This window comes from Artemia franciscana, chromosome 10 (assembly GCF_032884065.1).
Source record: "Artemia franciscana chromosome 10, ASM3288406v1, whole genome shotgun sequence".
NCBI classification, from domain to species: Eukaryota; Metazoa; Arthropoda; class Branchiopoda; order Anostraca; family Artemiidae; genus Artemia; species Artemia franciscana.
In genome coordinates this window covers 14,584,743-14,611,447 of record NC_088872.1, presented here as the reverse complement: position 1 = coordinate 14,611,447, position 26,705 = coordinate 14,584,743, and the positions used below count along the sequence as shown (strand labels likewise).

At 37.2% G+C, this 26,705-nt stretch overlaps 1 protein-coding gene across 2 annotated transcripts in view; it reads right to left on the bottom strand.

Annotated features, from left to right (window-relative positions):
- LOC136031820 (transcription factor CP2-like) overlaps positions 1 to 26,705 on the bottom strand; it is a 91,550-nt gene that overhangs the window by 46,742 nt on the left and 18,103 nt on the right. For both annotated transcript variants that reach the window (XM_065711640.1, XM_065711641.1), the window contains 2 exons: positions 21,527 to 21,686; positions 6,694 to 6,774 (listed from right to left, as the gene is read on the bottom strand). In XM_065711640.1, the coding sequence (XP_065567712.1) occupies positions 6,694 to 6,774; positions 21,527 to 21,686 (241 nt within the window). The remainder of the gene's footprint in view (positions 1 to 6,693; positions 6,775 to 21,526; positions 21,687 to 26,705) is intronic.

Here is a 26,705-nt window from a genome sequence, read left to right as displayed (position 1 = left end):
ATAGGTTAGGACTTTAAGAAAGAATTCGTATCTTTCACAAAGTGGCTGTATCGAACCTGTGGTGACGTCATGACATCAAGAACAGGCTCAAAATATCTGCGGTTAGAAGACAAGCGACAATAAGAATTCTTATATAGAAGCCTGCCGCGTGCCAAGTGTCGGGGCCTGGCGACGAAGCCCTCGGTTTCCCGATACTATATATACACACAAATAAATATTTTAACAGAAAAGCGTTATTTTCTAAAATTGTCTCCCACATATTTTTAGTCTTTTAGTCTTATTACTATTAAAAATATTTTATAATTCTATAAGAATGTTTGGTCTTTTAAGGGGGGAGAGGCTGACATTGTTTCTCTTCGCAATGGATACATATATCAAACAGTTCGTGGTAACGAACTGTAGTAAGGAGGGACCCGGCTCAATAGTAACCGAAACTCTAAAAAACGGAATTTTGAGACCAATAGTTATATAAATCGTATTTCAATGCTGATCTTAAATATATAAGTTTCATTAAGTTTAGCTTGCGAAAATTTGCCTGATTTTAGAAAATAGGGGGAGACAACCCCTAAAAGTCATAGAATCTTAACGAAAATCGCACCATCAGATTCACCGTATCAGAGAAACCCTACTTAAGAAGTTTCAAGCTCCTATCTACAAAATTGTGGAATTTTGTATTTTTTGCCAAAAGACAGATCACGGATGCATGTTTATTTGTTTATTTGTTCTTTTCCCCAAGGGTGATCGTATCGACCCAGTGGTCCTAAAATGTCGCGAGAGGGCTCATTCTAAACGAAATTAAAAGTTCTAGTGGCTTTTTTAAGTGACCAAAAAATTGGAGGGCACCTAGGCCCCCTCCCACGCACATTTTCCCCCAAAGTCTTAAAATTTTGAGATAGCCATGCTGTTGAGCTTAGTAGAAAACCTAATAACTATGCCTTTGGGGGGACGACTTAATCCCCCAAAGTCTCCGGGGGAGGGGCTGCAAGTTACAAACTTTGACCATTGTTTACGTATAGTAATTGTTATTATGAAGTGTACCGACGTTTTCAGGGGACTTTTCGTATTGGGGTGGGGGTGGATCGGGGGTTATGTGGGAGTATCTTTCCATGGAGGAATTTATCATGAGGGAAGAGAATTTCCCATGAAGGGGGCACAGGATTTTCTAGCATCATTTAAAAAAAATGAGGGAAAAAAATCACCTGGAATTAATGAGTAGCATTAAAACTTAAACGAACATAAAATATTACGTATATAAGGGGGTTCGTCTCCTCCAAAATACCTTGCTCTTTACGCTAAAGTGTTTTTAATAATTACAACTATTTGTTCTACGACCTTTGTGATTCAGGGGTCATTCTTAAAAATTTGGAATAAAATTCAAGCTTTAGTGTAAAGAGCGATACGTAATAAAAATACACAAATATTGAAGTTCGTCACGTAAGTTAATTTGTAAGGTATGCATGTTTGTTACTAATAAAACGTTCGTACAAAAAATAAAAAAATCTAGTTGCATTTTTAAGTAACCGAAAATTTGAGGACAACTAGGCCTTCTCCCCTACCCCTTTTTTTTACCAAAATCGTCCGATCAAAACTATGAGAAAGCCATTTAGCAAAAAAAAAATGCAACTTTCGTTTTATTTATTCATGTGCGGTGAGCCAAAATCAAAACATGAATTAATTCAAAAACGTTCAGAAATTAAATAAAAAAAACAAGTTTTTTTTAACTGCAAGTAAGGAGCGACATTAAAACATAAAACGAACAAAAATTATTCTGTACATGAAAGGATTTCTTTTGTTTTAAAAAGTAGAGTTGTGAAAGAGTCAAACTTTAGCGTAAAGAGCGGGGCATTCCGGAGGGGGAGAACCCCTTTCATATATGGAATAATCTCTATGCGTTTTAAGTTTTCATGTCGCTACTTACTTGCAGTTAAAAAAAGAGCTAAGAGCTCATATGGCACTTGTGACGAGGCAAGAAGAGCTAAGAGCCAAGAGATCATATGGTATGAGCTCTAACAAAATTCTATGAATCAATAGATTGATTTAAAAAGGAAAATAAGAGGCTTAATGCCGGTCAGGATTTAAAATAAGAGCTCTGAGTCACGAAGTCCTTCTAAATATCAAAATTCATTAAGATCCGATCACCCACTCGTAAGTTATAAATACCTAATTTTTTCTAATTTTTCCTGTCCCTTTAGCCCCCCAGATGGTCGAATCTGGGAAAACGACTTTAACAAGTCAATTTGTACAGCTCCCTGACACGCCTACCAATTTTCATCGTCCTAGCACGTCCAAAAGCGTCAAACTTGCCAAATCACTGAAACCCACCCCTCAACTCCCCCAAAGAGAGCGAATCCAGTACGGTTACGTCAATCACGTATCAAGGACATTTGCTTATTCTATCCACCAATCTTCATCCCGATTCCTCCACTCCAAGTGTTTTCCAAGATTTCCCCCTCCAGCTCCCCTCAATGTCAAAAGATCTGGTCGAGATTTGAAATAAGAGCTCTGAGACATGAATTCCTTCTAAATATCAAATTTCATTAAGATCTGATCACCTATTTGTAAGACAAAAATACCCCAATTTTCACATTTTCCAAGAATTCTGGTTTCCCCCTCCAACTCCCCCTGTGTCACAGGATCTGGTCGGAATGTAAAATTAGAGCTTTAAAGCATAAGATCCTTCTAAATATCAAATTTCATTAAGATATGGTCACCCTTTCGTAAGTTACAAATACCTCAATTTTCAACATTACCACCCCCCCACCCCCCCAACTCCACCAAAGAGAGCATATCCGGTCCGGTTATGTCAGTCACATATCTTAGACTGGTTTTTATTCTTCCAATCCAGTTTCATCCTGATCTCTCAACTTTAAGTATTTTCTAAGATTTCCGGTCCCCTCCCCCAACTGCCCCCCCCCCCCCCAATGACGCTGGATCCGGTTGAGATTCAAAAAAAGAGAACTGAGTTACGTGGTCCATCTAAATATGAAGTTTCATGAAGATCCGATCACTCCTTCGTAAGTAAAAAATACGTCATTTTTTCTAATTTTTCAGAATTACCCCCCCCCCCCAATAAAGCGGATCCGTTCCAATTATGTAAATCACGTATCAAAGACTTCTGCTTATTTTTCCCACCAAGTTTCATCCCGATCCCTCCAATCTAAGCGTTTTCAATGATTTTAGGTCCTCCCCCCAAACTCCCCCCAATGTCACCGGATTCGGTCGGGATTTAAAATAAAAGCTTTGAGATAAGATATCCTTCTAAATATCAAATTTCATTGAGATCCGATCACCCGTTCGTAAATTAAAAATACCTCATTTTTCACAAAAATGAGCCCACTCCCCCCAGATGGCCAAATCGGGAAAACGACAGTTTCTAATTTAATCTGGTCCGGTCCCTGATACACCTGCCAAATTTCATCGTCCTAGCTTACCTGGAAGTGCCTAAAGTAGCAAAACCGGGACCGACAGACAGACAGACAGACAGACAAACAGACCGACAGAATTTGCGATTGCTATATATCACTTGGTTAATACCAAATGCCATAAAAACTTTTAAAATTTAATATCTATTAGGAAGCAGCACATTTACGATAGACCCACTAGGGGACACAATTCTAGCAAAAAAGTTAGTTCTCTTCTCTAGCAAAAAAGTTAGATCAATTCTCCTGCAGTCATGTAGCTAAAAAGTAAAACATCAGGAAAAGTAAAAGAAAATAGAAGATGTGGTTTTACAAAAGTAAGTACTGAAACAAAAAAGAAAAAAAAAGGAAAAAAGGAAGCCATATAATAGAATGGAATAGATATATCTATGAAGAAGCAGTACATCTAGGATATACCCATTAGGGGGCACAATTCTCGCAGAAAGGTTATTCCGTATCAATTCTTCTGCAGCCATGTAACTAAAAAGTAAAAGCTCCAGAAAACTAAAAGAAAATATAGGATGTGGTTTTACAAAAGTAAGTACTAAAAAAAACAAGAGCTAAGAGCTCATATGGCACTTGTGACGAGGCGAGAAGAGCTAAGAGCCAAGAGATCATATGGTATGAGCTCTAACAAAATTCTATGAATCAATAGATTGATTTAAAAAGGAAAATAAGAGGCTTAATGCCGGTCAGGATTTAAATTAAGAGCTATGAGTCACGAAGTCCTTCTAAATATCAAAATTCATTAAGATCCGATCACCCACTCGTAAGTTACAAATACCTAATTTTTTCTAATTTTTCCTCTCCCTTTAGCCCCCCAGACGGTCGAATCTGGGAAAACGACTTTATCAAGTCAAATTGTGCAGCTCCCTGACACGCCTACCAATTTTCATCGTCCTAGCATGTCCAGAAGCACCAAACTCGCCAAATCACTGGACCCCTCCCCCCAACTCCCCCAAAGAGAGTGAATCCAGTACGATTCTGTCAATCACGTATCAAGAACATTTGTTTATTCTATCCACCAAGCTTCATCTCGATTCTTCCACTCCAAGTGTTTTTCCAAGATTTCCCCCTCCAACTCCCCCCAATGTCAAAAGATCTGGTCGGGATTTGAAATAAGAGCTCTGAGACATGAATTCCTTCTAAAAATCAAATTTCATTAAGATCCGATCATCTATTCGTAAGATAAAAATACCCCAATTTTCACGTTTTCCAAAAATTCCGGTTTCCCCCTCCAATGTCACAGGATCTGGTCGGAATTTAAAATTAGAACTTTAAAGCACAAGATCCTTCTAAATATCAAATTTCATTAAGATCTGGTCACCCTTTCGTAAGTTACAAATACTTCAATTTTCAAAATTACCCCCCCCCCCCAATTCCACCAAAGAGAGCAGATCCGGTCCGGTTATGTCAGTCACGTATCTTAGACAGGTTTCTATTCTTCCCATCCAGTTTCATCCTGATCTCACCGCTTTAAGTAGTTTCTAGGATTTCCGGTCCCCCCAACTGCCTCCCCCCAAATTATGCTTGACCCGGTTAAGATTTAAAATAAGAGATCTGAGTTACGAGGTCCTTCTAAATATGAAGTTTCATGAAAATCCGATCACTCCTTAGTAAGTTAAAAATACGTTATTTTTTCTTATTTTTCAGAATTAACCCCCCCCCCCAATAGAGCGGATCCGTTCCAATTATGTAAATCACGTATGTAATACTTTCCCCACCAAGTTTCATCCCGATCCCTCCAATCTAAGCGTTTCCCATGATTTTAGGTTCCCCCACCCCAAACTTCCCCCAATGTCACCAGATCCGGTCAGGATTTAAAATAATTGCTTTGAGACACGATATCCTTCTAAATATCAAATTTCATTGATATCCAATCACCCGTTCGTAAGTTAAAAGTATCTCATTTTTTCTAATTTTTCAGAAATAACCCCTCCCCCAACTACCCCAAAGAGAGCGGATCCGTTCCGTTTATGTCAATCATGTATCCAGGACTTGTGCTTATTTTCCCCACCAAGTTTCATCCCAATCTCTCCACTATAAGTGTTTTCCAAGTTTTAGGTTTCCCCCTCCCAACTCCCCCCCCCCCAATGTTACCAGATCCGGTCGGGTTTAAAAAAAGAGCTCTGAGCCACGACATCATTCTAAATATCAAATTTCATTGAGATCCGATCACTCGTTCGTAAGTTAAAAATACCTCATTTTTTCTAATTTTTCAGAATTACCCCCCCCCCCCCAACTACCCCAAAGAGAGCGGACCCGTTCCGATTATGTCAATCATGTATCTGGGACTTGTGCTTATTTTTCCCATCAAGTTTCATCCCAATCCCTCCACTCTAAGTGTTTTTCAAGATTTTAGGTTTCCCCCCTCCAACCCCCCCCCCCCCAATGTCATCAGATCCGGTCGGAATTTAAAATAAGAGCTCTGAGACACAATATCATTCCAAAAATCAAATTTCCTTAAGATCCTATCACCCGCTCATAAGTTAAAAATACTTGATTTTTTCTATTTTTTACGAATTAACCGGGCCCCCACTCTCTCCCCCCCCCCAGATGGTCAAATTGGGGAAACGACTATTTCCAATTTAAGCTGGTCACATCCCTGATACGCCTGCCAAATTTCATCGTCCTAGCTTACCTGGAAGTGCCTAAAGTAGCAAAACCGGGACCGACAGAGAGACCGACAGAATTGGTGATTGCTATATGTCACTTGGTTAATACCAAGTGCCATAAAAATGAAAAAATACAAGATGTGGTTTTAAAAAATTAAGTACAGAAAAAAACAAGCTATATAATAGAATGGATATTCTTTCTTATTTTTTAATCTCTGACGCTTAATATTTAGCTTCTACAAATTGTTTCAGTGGGTATTTCTAATACAAATCCAAAAATCGTTAAGATTTTTTTTCTCTTTTTTTTTAAGCGAATTGAGAAACATGGAAGAACTTTTTCTCGCTTTTTCTTTGGAGAGTAATAAAAAGGAGGAGAATTAACTGAATCTGAAAGTAGAATAAATAATAAAATAACAATCGATAGAAACTAGTGCATTTTTATTGCATCGTCTAATTCAAACTTTTATTTGCGTTTTTTTTTTGTTATAAAGGAAGGACTCAGTAATAAAGCACAACCAAGGCCGAAGATTAACTATCGCACCATAGGTTACGACAGCAAGAACATTTGAAAGCTCAACTTACAAAGAATGTTTAACACAACTTTGGACACCACTGGGGGTGTGAATAATAACACAGGCAAAGATCCGTAACAGACTTACCCATCGTTATTGCTTGTATGTGAAGGTGATGGAACTTCTTCCTTAAATACTGTCAGAGATGGCAGAGCAAGCAGAGCTTCGCTAAAATAAAAACGAATTATAATTCATATAAGTGCAAAAGTAAGTCTACATCGTTATATCTATTAATTATTTTTGCTTCGGATTTGTTTCAGGTAGAAGTTATTTAAGCTTTAGGGCAAAAACTTCCTCTCTGTGGCACCACCGTTTTTAGAGTATCCACATTTAGCAGTATAACATATTAAAAGCTAGGCTACGGTTTTGCCCATAATTTTGATTACAGGGTTTTGTTCTTTCATTTTCTTCATAATAAGATGTATAACCTTACGGTTGGCTTTCTATTTCTGGATACTTAAGTTTTTTAACCTCTATTATCATTTGAAGCTGAAAATGGCTAGTTGTTTTACTGACAAAAGAGAAGAAACGTGAAGGTAGTCAGTCAAGTCACACTTCTACTTACTATTAACAAGTAAATGGTTTTCAGTCTAACTAAACCCAAAGTGATATTCCCTCAAATAAGCGGAGGAAGCGCAAGAATGTTTTTTTTCACAAACCTCCAGTTACTATGTCTAGGTTTGATGGACCTTAAGCATAAACTTGGCGTATCATTCCATCCAGGCTGGTAATCTTCCAATTGATCTCCCTGGTGAAACGGATACCCTGATAGAAAGTGTCTTTCGTACTCGACATCCTGGAACTGCTCATCTCTTGCGTGCTCAGTAAAATTCCAGGAGTGCCCATGATGCCCCTCACCTGCGATAGTGACATCCCGCTGAGATGACGCCAATTTTGAATGCGTAGATAAACAATTTCTAGTTAAATTTATGTTAAGGAACGAGCAATATATGGGATCAGCTTGTACTTTACGACTTTTTAATGGTGGCGACAGTGTGATAGATCATGACGAAAAGTAGGACACTGCTACTAAGGGTTTACACCACTGATAAAATATCACATATATAAGTTATCATGAGCTAAAGCCTCAATTGATGATGATAGCACGGTAGGTTAAGAGGAAAAACATTGGGTGATAACCTTACACCGTCAATGGCTTATTTCAGTTATAGAGTACACCAAATCCTGATCGTATATTCGTCAAACACGTTGATGACGGTCAAGTTTATGACGTACTAACAATATTCACTAATGTCTTACACAATATTTACACAAGAAACTAGTATTGTTGACACTGTTATTAAATATAAATCAGAGAGATGCTTTAGTCTAATATTCACTCGTCTCAAAGAAACAGTGGCTAATACTAGTTTTCAATTTCAATCTAGTCATGCAGCTTGATTTCGGTTCTAAAGACGTGCTTTGATAGCTAATAAGGATAACACATTTTAAAAAGATTGTATTATGGAAGTACAAGTCGAGGGTTTCTGACTTCCTGCCACCTGGCGTACATCTTGGAATGCTAGCGTGCTGCAAAGTTGCGCCACGCTTGGCACAGTACCACCAAACTTGAGAGAGTCCCCAAAACACTTGGACAGTTCTACCGCGCTTGGCATGCGCCACCAGGTGTACATGATTGCTGAGAGTGGCCCCTCGGTACAAAAACTACATCATGGGTTTTACCGACAAGCCATAGGTTTGATTCTAAGCCTTATCTCAATAGCAGAATTTTTTTTTTCGTACTTTTTTCTTTTTTTTATGGTTTGTTTAATCCCAGATAATATATTTATTTCACAAAATCCCTATCACAATCCCCGAAGGCCGGAATTTGTATTTCGGGGTTAAAAAACCCTCGCAGGACACAGACAAACAAATGACCACTGAACAAAATGACTACCTCAAAATTTTTATCAGACATCTTAGGGGCAAAAAGGGTGTGGGAGGTGTTCTGGGCATTGAACTCGTTTTTCACAGAATAGTAACGAGCTCTATTGACCCAAAAATGAGTAGAAATAAATTGAAATAATTTTCCAAGCGTAAAAATACCAAAAATCACCATTAATAAATAAATGAAACCAAAAACCAACAGAAATTACAACAGATAACCTAGTTATACTCAAAACAAGCAAAAATTAAAAGGAGTAGGGCTGAAAACCCCCATGTCTTCTCAGGACCAGAACATAATTTACACTTTAATAATAATAATAATAATAATAATAAAAAAAAAAAACAAACAAACTGTGTATTGTCAGTCAATATACATATTCTGATATTTATTCCTCATAGTCTTAATCTTTATTTATTAGAGTAAAAAAAAGTGAAAACATTCAAAATGTGTTTTGTTTACAGTAAAGTGCAAATTATGTTCTGGTGTTGAGAAGGTGTGGGGATTGTCAGCCCTACTCATATTAATTTTTCCTCGTTTTGAGTTTGACTTGGTTGTTTATTGTAGTTTCTGTTCGTTTTCGATTTAATTCCTTTATTGAAGGCGATTTGTAGGAGTTTTACACTTCGAAAATAATTTGAATTTATTTCTACTCATTTTTGGCTTAATTGATCTCTACTATTCTTTGACAAAATTTTTTTGTGGACAAAGTTTTTAAATTAATTTCTGTTCGTTTTTAATAACATAGTCTTTTTCATAGAAAAATATTTTATATGTTTTTGTTTTCTTCTATTCGATTTCATAGTTTTGCTTTGAAGATTATTCGACTTCATTTCTGCTCATTTTCGGTTTAATGAGGCTCTGTTCCGTATGTTTCCCATTAATTAATACTATTTGTAAGTAACTAAATAAAAGAAAAACAATTTTCCAACTGAAAGTAACGGGCAACATCAAAAATTAAAACGAACAGAAATTATTACGTATATGAAAGAGGTTGCCTCGTCCTCAAGACCTCGCTTTTTTATAAGTTTTTTTATAAGTTTTTTTTTATAGAATTTTAACAAAAAGGTTATTATTGTAGTTAAATGGCAATTGTGTTTCAGGAATCATTATTAAAGAATTAGGACAAAAAGTAAAACTTTAGCGTAAAGAGCATGGTCTTGTGAAAGGGGCAACTCCTTTCGTATAAGTAATAATTTCTGTTCGCTTTAAGTTTTGATGTTGCTCCTTATTTTCAATTGAAAAACTTGTCCGTTTTTTTTTAAATTCAATGCATGACCGTTTTTAAATGATACCAGAAAATCCCGATCTCTCTCCAAGAAAAATTTCGGTACTTGTGTATTATACGCCACTCACTCAAGTTTACGCTGCGTAAAACTCGAGAACAAACCGGTTTCTTCGTTACTTTAGAAAGAATTTGGGCTATATATCTGAACATTGGGAGGGGGAATAAAGTACATTGTGTCTGCATGCAAAATGTATTAGGTACAATTATTCTGCATATTATGAAGTAAGAATTATTTTCTAACTTCAAGCTATCCAAATAATTTACCCCCCCTCCTCATGTGCGAATAAACAACCCAAATTATATATTTCTCATCTATTCTGGCACTTGTCTTTGTCTTGCCTCGCGCTAAGCTGAAAGAAACTAACGAAGAAACCGGTTTCTCCTAGGGTTTTACACAGCGTAAACTTGAGTGAGTCATGTTTAATAAATAAGTAGCAAAATTCCTTCCCCATGCGGAAAAAAAACTCAAATAAAATTCTCAAATTCGAAGAACCTTATTTTCTACAAGGGGGGTATTATCCGGGAGTGCGACATTTACCTCGGGGGGTATTTCCCGAGGGGTATTTCCGCGGGGGTTATTTTCCAGGGAGGGGCAAACACCCGCCACCGTGAAAGGGATACTAGTCACTCTCCAATTTGCTGAAATTTCATATTGTCAATCAAAGTTTCAGCCTAAAAGTAGACACGAACAAGCCAATCTACAATCTGATTCAATGATGGGAGAAAGAGATGTAAGTTTTATCGAGTCTCATCATTTTCAAATCTAAATAGTTGTCAAATTAAACAAAAAAAAATTGTTAGGAGATCTATATGCAACCGTATACACGAAAAAGCGGAATCCGAAAATTCTTGCTAGTAGGACATTTACTTGGACAAATTGTCAAATTTCGGACGAACTTGATAGGAAATAAAACTAATGTACTATTTATACCTTATATAGATTAAAACGTAGTCTAACCAACGTTGTGGAGAGAGGAATCTGGGAGAGTAAGTCGTCTGATATCACATAAACTTGATGGAAAGTTTATGGTGACAGAAGGGATGAGAGGGCTCTCAATTCTTGCCATTAGGCTATGAAGCAAAAGGGTAATCGGGACTGAATTAACATTTGTGGGAGATCAGTTTAAGTTAAACGGTTGAGTCTTTTGAGTGCCCAGACGCAAAACATCTTTATTGCTGGGCCCCTGAATCCGCTTCTAACATACACTTACCAGGAAGAGATGTTAGATTATCGCACAACTTTCCTAAGTTTAACCAAGTCTAACCAAAAAAAAACTAAATTAAAATACAGTAATTGAATTTAATAATTTAGCAATATTTGCGAATGCTACGATTGTTTAAAGAGAAAATGTGACGAAACCAAAAAAAAAGAGCAGACACAGAATTCGGGCAATCGGATTTTACTTAAAATTTGTGAGATCAGTGTGGGCTAAATTATACGGTTGGGTCTTTTGGGGATCCAGTGCTTTTACGACCTACAAGTCAGTGGGGGGAGGGTAAATTAAAATTGGGGGAGGCAGATGGGAATATTGGAAGACCTAGCCCACTCTGTGCTTCTAATCACACAGATTGAATATCCTTGCATCATTCTCCTTCAGAAATGTACAACCAAAAGGTTGATGGTGCGAGGGAAATGGTCAATTTTCTAATTACCCGGTTATATAGGTATCAACCTTTCCTTTGTTCCTTCAATTGCCTTTTAACACTTATTCCGTCAATAGAACTAACTATATTGTTTTTAAAAATTGCTTCATTGCCCCTACCCACCCCCTCCCATTTCTTCTTTATCTTGAAAATGGAATATTTCCAAAAATAAGACCATTGCCACGAGCCTAAGCGCAACACTGAATCGAATATCATTAGCATAAAGCGTGACTTTTAATAACATCACTTTCTATATACATGAAAACAAATATTTAAATATGCATCTTAGAGTGCTCCAAAGAACTTGTCAAATAATAATTAATGAAAATTAACATACTTTTAACGCTATCATAGCCTATTCTCGTCCTTCCTTAAAATGGATGGATAGAGAAGCAATCATTTCTTACTAGGATGAATTATAATCCTCTGATTAATTATAGCGTTTCCTTCTGGAGAGGCCAACCCCTAAACAAGAACTGCATTTTATATTGTTCACTATCCATGTACATAAGTGAAGGCTTTGAACCAACAGGACAACATGAAACGATTAAAGATTAGTTCAAATTACGATTCTTCAAATTTGCATGCTATACCTCATCAGGAATAATTCATAATGTTTTTCACAATCCATAATTAATTTAACACATTGAGTTTACAATCTCGTAGTTCACAGTATCTTTGTCCCTAATTTAGAAAAAAACTATTATTCTTCTAATGATTTCTTCATTTTTCCTTCTTCATTCTTTTCATTTTTCATTTTTCCTTATTCTTGTCGAAACAGCTTATTGCTAATTCATAGGATTCATAGGACTAATTCATAAACTCATAAAAGGTAAAGATAAAGAATACGGCATTAGACTTTACAGTCCCTACCGGCGGTGCTGATCTCCGTTTCTTGGCCCTTCAGCCAGGAAGTGCAATGGGGGGTTGGGGGCCAACCAGGAGTCTCAATTTGCCTCGCAATCAAATGAGAGGCATAACATGCCTCTCAAACAAAAGCTCTCCGTAGGGAAAGTGTTTACGAATATATCATTGTTCTTTGAGTATAATATGATTCTATTTAACAGAGCAAAGTGATTTCTCGCCGATTGTTTAAAAGGGTTTTCGTTAATGTAAACGAACAACCAGCGATTTCGGAGGGCCATATTTTTGACATGGCCCATGGCAAAATACTCTTATTAGTATTCCCTTCATTATGCAAAAGTGGAATTGTAATACAAATTCTGGCGTATGGGACGATACTCCTTTCTTGTGCTTAGGATATCCCTGGATATGGAATTAAACAGAAAAATCAAATAAGAAAACAAGTTCTCTTTTTAAATGTTAGTAAAGACTAACATTAAAACCTTTAGCACTACACGAAAACAAGACGAAAAGATAGAAATTAACTAGCGTGTGATTGGTATGCTCTTTCTTTGCACACCACTCTTTATGCTGAAGCTTGGGATCTTCCTCTAATATTTTAAGAAGAACATCTCTAGCACAAGGACGATTTGAATGGGATTGAAAGTACTTTTCACAATGCCTCAAGAATGTACGAGTATATTAACGTTCAATCACTTCAACTGAAAGTTTTTACTTTTATTTTCACTTTTTTTTTATAGCTAGCTTTCTGCTAGCTTTATAACTTTTTGCTTCCTAGAATACTTTCAGTAAGATATTACAGAAGAAACATGAAAGACCCACACTAAAGATCCTGAAGCGGGTTAAGATTACAGAAAACTCTTCAAATGATATAACTTTTCACTTCAAATGTTTCGAAAGTATATCAATAAGTAAACGACTCGCTATTACCCGCTAGCCCTGTTTTTTGCTTTCTAAAATAATTTCAGAAAAGTATTATAAAAAAAAGATGCACCCTATTGACCCTGAAGGGGGTTAAGATTACTGAAAACTCTTCAAATGGTAATATTTTTTCACCGACAGACTTTCGCTGAAAAATCATTTTTACCAGCTAGCTATACTTTTTGTTTTCTAGAATACTTTCAGTAAGGTATTAAAGAAAAAAACATAAGAGACTCACACTAAAGACCCTGAAGCGGCTTAAGATTACTGAAAACTCTTCAAATGGTAATATTTTTTCACCGACAGACTTTCGCTGAAAGATCATTTTTACCAGCTAGCTATACTTTTTGTTTTCTAGAATACTTTCAGTAAGGTATTAAAGAAAAAAACATAAGAGACTCACACTAAAGACCCTGAAGCGGCTTAAGATCACTGAAAACTCTCCAACTGATATCACTTTTCACTTCAAATGTTTCGAAAGTATATCGGTAGGCAAACCACTCGGTATTACCCACTAGCTCTCCTTTCTGCTTTCTAAAATAATTTTAGTAAAGTATTACAGAAACAAGAGCCAAGGGCTAATATGGCACTTGTGACGAGGTCGGAAGAGCCAAGAGCTTCTTCCCACCAAGTTCCATTACGAACTCGCCACTCTAAGCGTTTTCCAAGATTTCCGGTTTCCCTCTCCAACTCCCCCCAATGTCACCAGATCCGGTCGGGATCTAAAATAAGAGCTCTGAGACACGAGATCCTTCTAAATATCAAATTTCATTAAGATCCGATAACCCGTTCGTAAGTTAAAAATACCTCATTTTTTTAATTTTTCCGAATTCACACTCCTTCCATTCCCCCCCCCCAGATGTTCAAATCAGGGAAGAGACTATTTCTAATTTAATCTGGTCGGGTCCCTGATACGCCTGCTAACTTTCAGCGATTACTATGTTGATCACGTATCTAGTTTCGGATCTTCTTCATGTAAAAATTGGGGTGGTCCGGGATTCAAACCTGAGACCTCTCGCTCCCTAAGCGAGAATCATACCCCTATACCACAAGCCATACTTAAGAAGAACAATCATTTGTTTTATCAGCAAATAAAATTCTTCTCAACTATCTTGTTCACTCGCCCCCCTCCCCAGATGGTCAAATCGGGGAAGATACTATTTCTAATTTAATCTCGTCTGGTCCCTGATACGCCTGCCAACTTTCATCGTCCTAGCTTATCTGTAAGTGCCCAAACTAGCAAATCCCCCCAACTCCCCCAAAGAGAGTGGATCCGGTCCGGTTATGTCAATAACACATCTAGAACATGAGCTTATTCTTCCCACCAAGTTTCATCCCGAACTCTACACTCTAAGCGTTCTCCAAGATTTTCGGTTCCCCCCTCCAACTTCCTCAATGTCACCGGATCCGATCGAGATTTAAAGTAAGAGCTCTGAGACACGAGGTCCTTCTAAATATCAAATTTCATTAGGATCTGATCACCCGTTCGTAAGTTAAAAATACCTCATTTTGTCCAATTTTTCAGAATCCCCCCCAACTCTCCCAAAGAGTGCCAATCCGGTCCGGTTATGTCAATCACGTATCCAGGACTTGTGCTTATTCTTCCCACCAAGTATCATCACGATCTCTCCACTCTAAGCGTTTTCGAAGATTTCCGGTTTCCTCCTCCAACTCCCCCCGATGTCACCAGATCCGGTCAGGATTTAAAATAATAGCTCTGAGACACAAGGTCCTTCTAAATAACAAATTTCATTAGGATCCAATTCGTAAGTAAAAAATACCTATTTTTTTCTAATTTTCCGAATTAACCCCCCCCCCCCAACTCCCCCAAAGAGAACGGATCCGTTCCAGTTATGTCAATCAAGTATCTAGGACTTGTGCTTATATTTCCCACCAAGTTTCATCCGGTCTCTCCACTCTATGCGTTTTCCAAGATTTCAGGTTTCCCCCTCCAAACCCCCCTCATGTCAGCAGATCCAATCGGAATTTAAAATAAGAGCTCTGAGACATGATATATTTCTAAATATCAAATTTTATTAAGATCCGACCACCCGTTCGTAAGTTAAAAATACCTCATTTTTTCTAGTTTTTCCGAATTAACCATCCCCCCACTCCTCCCCCCAAATGGTCGAATCGAGGAAACGACTATTTATAATTTTACCTGGTCTGGTCCCAGATACGCCTGCCAAATTTTATCGTCCTAGCTTATGTGGAAGTGCCCAAACTAGCAAAACCGGGACAGACAAACTGACAGACCGACAGAAATTGCGATCGCTATATGTCACTTGGTAAATACTAAGTGCCATAAAAACGCAAAAGATGCATCCTATTGACCCTGAAGTGGGTTAAGATCACTGAAAATTCTTCATATGATAATATTTTTTCACCGACAGACTGAAAAATTGTTATTACCAGCTAGCTATGCTTTTACTTTCTAGAATACCTTCAGTAAGGTATTATAGAAGAAACGTAAAAAAATTATACTAAAGACCCTGAAGGGGGCTAAGATAGCTGAAAACTCTTTAATAGATAATATCTCTTCACCGACAGATTTTCGGTAAAAAATTGATATTACCAGCTAGCTATGCTTTTTGCTTTCTAGAGTACTTTAAGATATTACAGAAGAAACATAAAAGTCACACAGTAAAGACCCTGAAGCGGGTTAAGATCACTAAAAACTCTTCAACTGGTATCACTTTTCACTTCAAAAGGTGCGAAAGTATATCGGTAAGTAAACCACTCGCTATTACCCGCCAGCTGGGCTTTCTGCTTTCTGAAATAATTTCAGTAAAAGTATTACAGATAAAACATAAAACATGCACCCTATTGACCCTAAAGTGGGTTAAGATCACTGATTAACTTCAACGATATCATTTTTCACTTCAAACGTTTCGAAAGCCTTTCGATAATAAGCCGCTTGTTATTACCAGCTAGCTATGCTTTTTGCTTTCTAAAATACTTTAGGTAAAATATTACAGAAGAAACAGAAAAGAAGCGAATTACTTAAGATCCTGAAGTGCGCTAAGATCAAGTAGTGGTTTCTTTACAAATAAATAAAATAAAAACAAGTTTTTTCAACTGAGATTAAGCAGCAACATTAAAACTTAAAACAAACAGAAATTATTACGCATATGAAGGGGTTCGCCCCTCGTCAATACCTCGCTCTTTGCGCTAAAGTTTGAATTTTGTTCCAATTCTTTAAGAATGATCCCTGGAACACAAAGGCCGTTTAATTAGAATGAATAGCTCTTTTGAAAGTACTAAAAAGAACTTTAGCATAAAGAGCGAGGTATTCACGGGGGGCGAACCCCCACATATACGGAATGATTTCCGTTCGTTTTAAGTTTTGATGTTGCTCCTTACTTTTAGCCGAAAAAACTTCTTATTTTATTTAATTTCTGATCGTTTTCTAAATAATACTGGGAAATCCGGCACCCCCTTTGTGGACAATTCTCTTCCCCCATGAAAAATTCCTCCAAGGAAAGATCCTCCCACGTAGCCCCCTCCCCCGAACCCCCCACCATAAAAATCCCCCTAAAAATTTCTGTATACTTCCCAATAACCAATACTATTATATGCAGTGCAATAGCGCTGCCTGATTAATGAGCGATGTGGGCATAATGTATATTTTCTTTTTAGACCGGGGCACTTCGTATTAAAGTTTTCGTAGAAACTTCACAAAGGGCTCATTCAATTGGAAATTGAAAGGGCTAGTGCCCTTTAAATAGTCCAAAGGGATTGGAGGACAACTAACACCCTCCCACACCCACCACTTTCCCAAACACATCAAATCAAAATTTTGAGAGAGCCATTTTGTTCAATATAATTGAAAGGTCTGGAAATTAAATATTTGAGGATGACCAGCCCTCAGAGCAAGGGTTGTAAGCTGTGCCCTGTGGGCATATAAGGTATATATATAGAAAGGGTGATCGTATAAACTTCGGAGGGGGTTTATTGGATTGGTAATCAGAAGTTCTAGTGCCCTTTTTAAGATTCAGAGTGATCAAAGGGGAGATACCCCCCACACACCAAGTAGTTTCCCAAAATGCACCTGATAGAAATTCTCTGATAGAAATTCGTAGTGCTCATTTTAATAGTCAAGTGATTGTAGGGCAACCTCTATATAGGTAGCCCTCATATAGGGCAACCTATATAATGCCTCATCAAGGCATTATATATAATACCTCATCATAGGGCATGCCCCTCCCATGCCCACTATTTCTCCAAAAACATCCAACCAAATTTTGAGATGGCCATTTTGTTCAACGTAATTCAAAGATCTGGAAAATACGTCTTCCAGGATGACACCCCCCCCCAGAACCCCAAGGATTGTAAGTTATGCCCCGGGGGCATATAAAGTATATGTTGAAAGGATGATCGTAGGAACTTTGGAGGAGGTTCATTGGATTGCTAATCAGAAGTTTTGGTACCCTTTTTGAGATTCAGAGTCATCTAAGGGTGGATAGTCCCGCCCACGCCTCGGGTTTTCAAGAAATACATCTGATAAGAGATTTTGAGATGGCCATTTATTGTTGTAGAAACTTCAAAAACAGCTCATTCGAATGGAAATTGAAAGGGCCAGTGATCCTTATAATAGTCGAAAGTGACTGGAGGGCAACTAAACCCCTTCCCACTCCCACCATTTCCCCAAACACATCAAATCAAAATTTTGATATAGCCATTTTGTTCAACGTAATTGAAAGGTCCATAAATTATGTCTTTAAGGATGACCCCCCCCCCAACACAGCCCTCAGGGCAAGGGTTGTAAGTTATGTCCTGGGGCATATAAGGTATATATAGAAAGGGTGATCGTATAAACTTCGGAGGGGGCTCATTGGGTTGGTAATCAGAAGTTCTAGTGCATTTTTTAAGACTCAGAGTGATCGTAGTGTGGATCGTAGGGTGATCGTGGGGTATCGTAGAAATTACACAAACAGCACATTCGAATGAAAATTGAAAGAGCCACTGCCTTTTTCAATAGTCGAAAGTGATTGGAGGGGAACTAGCCCCCTTCCCACGCCCCCATTTCCCCAAACACATCCAATCAAAATTTCGAGATAGCCGTTTTGTTCAACTTAGTCAAAAGGTCCGGATATTATGTCTGAGGATGACAACTCCACCAGAGCCCTCGGGACAAGGGATGAAAGTTATTCCCTAGGGACATATAAAGTATATATATATAGATAGCATGATTGTATAAAGTTTGAAGGGAGCTCATTGGATTGGCAATCAGAACTTCTAGTGTCCTTTTTGAGATTCAGAGTGATCGGAGGGTGGACATCCCCCCTACACCTCGTATTTTCCCGAAATGCATCCGATAGAAAGTTTGAGATCGCCATTTGTTGCCATAGAAACTTCGAAAACAGCTCATTCGATCGGAAATTGAAAGGGCAAATGCCCTTTCCAAAAAAGGTAATTGAAAGGTCCAGAAATTTATGTAGAAAGGATGACCGTATAAACTTCGTAGGGGGTTCAAGGGACAGGTAATCAGACCTTCTATGTCTTATACATCTGATAGAAATTTTGAAATGGCCATCTGTTGTCGTGGAAACTCCGAAAACAGCTCATTCTATAGAAAATTGAAACGTCCAGTGCCCTTTGTATTAGGAGGGCAACAAACGCCTTCTCATGCCCACCATTTCCCCGAAAACATATAATCAAATTATTGAAATAGCCATTTTGTTCAACGTAATTGAAAGTTCTGGAAATTCGTCTTTGACAACCCCCATACCTTCTAAAGACCAGAACATAATTTACACTTTACTGAAAACAAAACATATTTAAAATGTTTTGACTCTTTTTTTACTTGTTTAAAATGTTTTTACTATATATGAAGGGGAAAGTCCTCCCCTTGCACTCCAATTACAGTGCGAGTGTCTGGTGCCCTTTTTAAGAGTAACAAGAGATTGGAGGGCAAACAGCCCTTCTCTCAAGCCCATTCATTTCCCAAACACATCCAGTCAAAATTTTGAAACAGACATTTTGTTCAGCATAGTAGAACGGTCATACAACCATGTCTTTAGGGATGTTAGGCATGCCAACCCGCCACAATTATGCAATTGGCCCACTACGCTTTAAAACTAAATGTTGCTTTAAAATAAATCAAAGGCCATTGTGTTTATAGTTGCCAACAAGAAACCTCAGCAATATATCGAGAACGACTGAGGGTATTAAGTTGAAATGTATACTACTATTACTATTTCTGTTCTTACAAGTTAAATAAATAAAGAGTGTAAGTGGTTCCAGGTTGTTAAAGAGCATAGATAGAATCTTTTGGGAGTAATATTAAGTTTTATATTTATATCAACTTCAGAAGCTATGAAGTTAGATTAAAAAATTATATTGTTTGTATCAGGATTAAAAATTGTTTAAAAACTATCTCCAACACACAAATATCAACCCATACTATGGATTCTTATAGAAAAAAACTGAAAAGATATAAAGTATTATTTTTTTCCATAAAAAAGACTATGTCGATAACAAATGAACAGAAATTGATTTAAAATTTTTTTCCACAAAACAAGTTTTTCAAAGAAAAGTAAAGAGCTCCATTAAACCAAGAATGAGCAAAAATTAAGTCAAATAATCTTCCAAGCGTAAAAGTACCACAAATCACCATCAATAAATAAATAAATTGCAATAAATAGCCGTGTCAAACTCAAAACGAGCAAAAATCAACATGAGTAGGGCTGATAACCCCCATGCCTTCTTAAGACCAGAACACAATTTGCGCTTTACTGAAAATAAAATGGCTTTGAAATGTTTTCCCTTTCTTATTTTCATAATAAAAAATGATCAAAACCTTAAGCAACAAATGTCAGTATATGTCAATTAAACTGACAATCCACGGTCATTTGTTTTTTTTTGTTTTTTTTTCAGTAAAGCGCAAATTGTGTTCTGGGCTTGAGAAGGCATGGGAGTTTTCAGAATAGTTTTTTAAATTAATAATTAAACAATGGGCAAGGTTCATATCTTGCAGCCCTTCCCCCGTGAACTTTGGGGGATTAAGTCGTCGTCAAAGACATAGTTATAAGAATTTTCGAGTATGCTGAACAAAATGGCTATCTCAAAATTTTGATCGAGTGAATTTGGGAAAAATGAGCGTGGGAGGGGAAAAATTGGAGGGCCTAGTTACCCTCCAATTTTGTTGGTCACTTGCACGCATCCGTGATCTTTCTTCTGTTGCAGATATGAGCTTGAAAACTCTACAGTAGAGTTCTCTGATACACCAAATCTGATGGTGTGATTTTCACTAAGATTCTGTGACCTTTAAGGAGTGTTTGCCCTTTTTTTTGAAAACTGGCAAATTTTCTCAGGCTTTGGCTTTAACTTTGGATGGGTAAGACTAAACTTGACGAGATTATGTAATTGAAAGCAGCACAAAAATCCGATTCTTTTGATGTGTCCATCGGTATCGAAATTCCGTTTTTTAGAGTTTCAGTTACGAATGAGCCGGGTCGCTCCTTACTTACAGTTCGTTACCACGAACTGTTTGATAGGTCAGTATAATCAGATTTGCTTCTTGATAATAATCTGATTTATTTATCGCGATAAAAATATTTAAAACTGTATCGTAAACCTCGGAGAGTGAAATCAGAAAAGAAGGAAAATTATAAACTTGTACGATAGGGCAATAATGTACAGATGACATATTTAGGGAATAACAGATGAATCTCAGTACTGAACGACGGAAAATTCGTTTTTACGCCTTCTTGAAAATTTCAGAATTCCTACAAATCTTCAGCTTCAGCAAACGCATGGGTTACATAGACAATAAAATGTTAAAGATCTGATTAAACATAATAGATATAATTTGTTATTTACATTCTTAATTGTTTAAGTAAAGTAACATAAAGCAAGAAGGGCCGTAGCCAGGATATTTTCGGGGGGAGGTACGAAAAACTTTAAAAAATGCATCAAAATTTCTTTATATGCATTTGTGTTACGTTTTAAAATTCGGATTTTGTTACGGGGGCGGGGGTTCAAGACCCCCCCCCCCCATTGAAAACGCCTCTGTAAGCATGGCTCCGTTGACATAAATACATGTGGATCAACTCACAATCTGTTCTGCAGTACTTTAGTCGACAAGAAGTCCATGTTAGTAAATGAATTTGCTACTTATGTTCTTAAGCACTGAAGTTCAGCAACATTAAAGTCTCTGCTAGGGAGGGAGACGAAGTTGGGGAGGACTTCGACAAATAATCTCTGGTCAAATGCTCAGGATAAACCGTTAAAGCGAACTACTGTTGCTGCTCTTCGCGCCTCTAGGCGTAGGAAGAAATAAGTCAAAAGTTAATCTAAGGCTTTTATAGACTCACCTCATATTGTATGATGCAGCACTAAGGTCCACGCCCAGTCCAGATAATGAGCCATCAAAGTCAGCAGCAAGGTTGTTGTCTATATCCTCCAATATATCACGGGACCACAAGTTCTGCTTCACTTCTGATTCGTGACATATCTCTTTACCACTAGCTTCACCTGAATTACATAAAACATTTTAATCAAAGAAAATTGTGGAACAATTGTGGAACACTATCCACAACCAAAACAAGAATCACAACTTTAAAAATGATATAAACGAGCTTCTTATTTTAATTAATTTATAAAATTCTAATACTCTAATAACAGAATGTGACGAAAGACTTATCAGATCCCAAATGACACTAAAATTTTTTGTTTTATTTATTTCACCACAACTGGAATAACTTTTACTGAAATTATTGAGTAGAAACATAATTATGACTGAGGGCGAAAATTCTACAACCCCGAAGGGTATTTTTCACTCGTCTCCCACAGTAGTCGCCCCCCACTTCCCGGATACTTAAGCTTATTTTTAAATATATTTGCATATAAAAGCACAAGGGATCAAAAATGTAAAAGTGATCAGGTAGCAGACAAGAAAAGAGATGGATAGCTAGCATACAAGTTGACAGTTGGCTGACAGTCAGTAAAAGTCAAGCAGGCAGTTGGCTGAAGATCAATTGAAGATCAAGCAGACAGTTGGTTGAAGGTCAAGCAGACAGTTGGTTGAAGGTTAATTATTTTTTTTTTTTACTTTTCAAGGACTACACGCTAGAGAAGTAAATCTTAAAAGTGAAGCAGTGGCGCCAATTTACGAAACTGCTAGGGGGAGGGGGCAAAATATTTTTTTGAAATTCTATGCAGAGGGGCGGGTTTTTTTAAATGAAAATACTGAAAAAAGTGTATTTTCGAAATCTAGGGGGAAACTGCCCTCCTTCCCCAACTGTCCCTCCTGCTAACAACCTCTCGTTGGTTTAAAACATTTAAAATTTTTAAAGCTAGTAGACAAGCTGACAGTTGTCTGACAGTCAGTTGAAAGTCAAGCGGACAGTTGGCTCAAGATCAATTGAAGGTCAAGCAGACAGTTGGTTGAAGGTCAATTAGAATTTAGTTTGTTTTTACTTTTTCAAAACTGCAGTATGGCTAGAGAAGTAAATCATAAAAATAACCAACAAGCAGTGGCGCCAATTCACGAAACTGCGTAGGGAGGGGGGGGGGGGCAAAATGTGTTTTTGAAATACAAGTCAGGGGGCCAATTTTTTTTTTCACTAAAACAACAACAAAAAATATTTCAAAATCTAGGGAAGAAGTACCCTCCTTCCCTAATTGTTGCTACTGCGTTCAAGGTCTCGTTGGTTTAAAACATTTTATATGCTAGCAAAAAATGAATTTCAATTTCAAATGAATTTCAATGAAAAAACTGACCTCCATAGTTTTCGAAATATAAATTTTTTCCCTTAATATTTTCGTGCATTGACACCGCTGCGCACAATTGCACCCAGTTAGCAAGTTTCATGGGCATAATCAAAAATCAGTCTTGGAGAATGGGGACAGGAACCCAAAATTGCTGTCTTGGGCGGGGGGGAGGGGTCATCGAAAAAAACGGTAGAGAGTTTCTTTCGAAATTACACATTTGCCACAGATGATCAGGATAAAACCGACCGTTAAGATGGTAGCAACAATTAGCCATGAATTTTTTTTGCAAGTTAGCTTCGATTGAGCAATTAGAAAATAAATATAGCTTTAATTTTCTGTAGAATCTTTGAGATACTTGTTGTTAACCGATTACGTTTTGGGCAATCAATATTTTGATGAAGCTGCATACCATACATAATAGAGAAGACTCTAGTTCTTACTAATTTTTTTTTCCGTTTTGACCCAAGGATTCCATATATAAATTGAAATAATCATGCATCTTCTGATCACGCGAGCGTCGTGTGCAGATATCACATGGAGGCCAACAGGAATTTTCCTGGGCGATAGGAAGTACCAGGATTTCCGTATGATTTTTTTTTTTTTTTTTTTTTTTTTTTTTTTTTTTTTTTTTTTTACATAGTCAGTCATTAAAGGGATTGTAGAAATGTATATAGTTAATGCCTCAATACTACAGCTAGTGAACCTTAAGACATGGGCAGGGTGAGGGCTCGGTGAACTGCCAAAAAAAAAAAAAATCCAACATTTCTGGGCACTGGGCACTCAAGGTGTCTAAGACTGGTATGCTCTTTTAATAAGAACTAAGAAGAATTTCGTGTAAATCAGGTATTAATAAAGCATCTTCGAAAGATATTAGATTCATATAAAAAATTTAACCATATGAGTCTGAATCAAAGTCAAAAGAAACTTCAAAGGCCATAGATCTAGAAGAACTTATTACATAAGACGTGAAAAGTATTCAAACATGTCCCAACACAGTCATAAAGTAAATCAGAGGACCTTTTTTTACCCACATGAATAATTGTTGCATAGTCCTTGCGCGAGAAGCACCAAGGTGCCATGAAATCTGGGGACACAATAAGCTTCAAAACAAGTGGCATAGCCTCACCATCCTGAAATGGCCAGCCAAAATCTAAAGGATCTAGGAATTGTGGCCTTGGTCACCGGAGTTAAACGCACCTAGCACACCAATCGAGAGCAGGGTCAAAGGGTTATAAATACTTGTGCTCCCACAGTCAATGGCATCAATGTACTTTAAGGTCACCAAGAAGGGTAAAGAGCCGTGGATCTTTTCCGTATGCTTCAATATTGATTTTCTTGCAAATAAAAAGACAAATTTGCTGTACTGAAGGATCAAACTTCCATCTCTCTATCTCTTGCACAAAATAAGCAATATTTGTCAGTAATTACATAAAAAAAAACTAGTTTTTCTTAACTGAAAGTAAGGAGCGACATTAAAACTTAAAACGAACAGAAATTACTCCGTATATGAAATGGATTGTTCCCTCCGCAATCCCTCGCTCTTTACGCTAAAGCTTTCAATTGTTTTAAAAAGCAGAATTGTGGCAAAGAGTCAAACTTTAGCGTAAAGAGCGAGGGATTGCGGAGGGAACAATCCATTTCATATACGGAGTAATTTCTGTTCGTTTTAAGTTTTAATGTCGCTCCTTACTTTCAGTTAAGAAAAACTAGTTTTTTTTATGTAATTTCTGAACGTTTTTGAATTAATGCATGTTTGATTTTGACTCTCCACACGTAAACTATTCAAATGAAATTTGCATATTAATTCCTTTTTTGGCTAAATGGCTTTCTCTTAGTTTTGATCATACGATTTTGAGAAATATGGGATGGGGAAGGAGGCCTAGTTGCCATGCAATTTTTCGGTTACATAAAAAGGCAACTATTAATTTTAATTTTAACGATTTTTTTTTATTAGTAAAAAATATACGTAACTTTAGAATTAACTTACGTAACAAACTTTTATATTCTTTAATTATTATTATGTATATGAGGGGGTTTGTACCCTCGTTAATACCTCGTTCTTTACACTAAATCTTAAGTTTTGTCCCAATTCTTTAAGAATGACCCCTGAATCAGAAAGGCCGTAGAATAAATATTTGAAATTACTAAAAATACTTTAGCATAAAGAGCGAGGTATATATCTCCTCCTAAATACCTCGCTCTTTATACTAAAGTATTTTTAGAACCCCTCATATGCGTAATAATCTCTGTTCGTTTTAAGTTTCAATGCTACTTCTTCCTTTCATTTGAAAAAACGTTTTCATGTTTATTTTTCATTGTTTTCTTATAGTAATGCTAGAGAATCCTGCGCCCTTTTCATTGAATTTCTCTTCCCCCATGACAAATTCCTCCAAGGAAAGATCCTCCAACATAGCCCCCTCTCCTCAGCCCCACCCCCAAACAAAATAAAATCCCCCTGAAAACGTCTGTACACTTCCCAATAACCATTACTATATGTAAACACTGGTCAAAGTTTGTAACTTGCAGCCCCTCCCCCAGGGATTGTGGGGGAGTAAGTCATCCCCAAAGACACAGTTATTATGGTTTTTGACTATGCTGAACAAAATGGCTATCTCAAAATTTTGATCCGTTGACTTTGGGAAAAAATGAGCGTGGGAGGGGGCCTAGATGCCCTCCAATTTTTTTTGGTCACTTAAAAAGGGCACTAGAACTTTTCATTTCCGTTAGAATGAGCCCTCTTGCGACATTCTAGGACCACTTGGTCGATACGATGACCCCTGGGGAAAAAAAAAACAAAAAACAAACAAATAAACACGCACCCGTGATTTGTCTTCTGGCAAAAAACACAAAATTCCACATTTTTGTAGATAGGAGCTTGAAACTTCTACAGTAGGGTTTTCTGATACGCTGAATCTGATGGTGTCATTTTCGCTAAGATCCTACGACTTTTAGGGGGTGTTTCCCCCTATTTTCCTAAATAGGGCAAATTTTCTCAGGCTCGTAACTTTTGATGGGTAAGACTAAACTTGATGAAACTTATATATTTAAAATCAGCATTAAAATGCGATTCTTTTGATGCAGCTATTGATATCAAAATTCAATTTTTTAGAGTTTTGGTTACTATTGAGCCGGGTCGCTCCTTACTACAGTTCGTTACCACGAACTGTTTGATCCTCACGTCTTGATAGCCTTAGTCGCCAAGTATTTTCTTTTATAGAATACAAAAGAAAACGAAATCGTTTGGGAAATTCCTTCTAAGCTGCTTCACAGACACAGAATTGGGCAAAAGCTTTCCGATTTTCACCATTTGAACGGTATCCAAGAATCAATTTGTAATGTAACAATATCAAAAAGACAACATCCATAAGTCGATACCCATCTTCAGACAGTCTAAGGTGTGCAAATCTGAATAGAGATCCACACTGGTGGTGGGTGGCAACCAATACAGTCCTTTAAGTAGATCATATTGCTTTCTTTATTACAATATCCAGATATTCCGTCGCATCTATCTATAAAAACACACAGTTCTGTAATGTCGGTGATAACATGCAAGAGAGAAATAAGTTCATTTTCTGTAACTCCTAATGAGTTTCAATGGTTTTAGAATCGGTTGGCCGGTGAATTTTGAGGTACGGCCTCAAGTCTAGCAAACTTGAAAGAGACCACTCACAGACATTATCGACATTAACAGGACATTCGCTTAAGCGTTTTTGTTTTCGGACATTCCAGAAGAGCTGATTTAGTTCCTGGCCGGAGTAAAATCTTCCAAGCGATTACAAT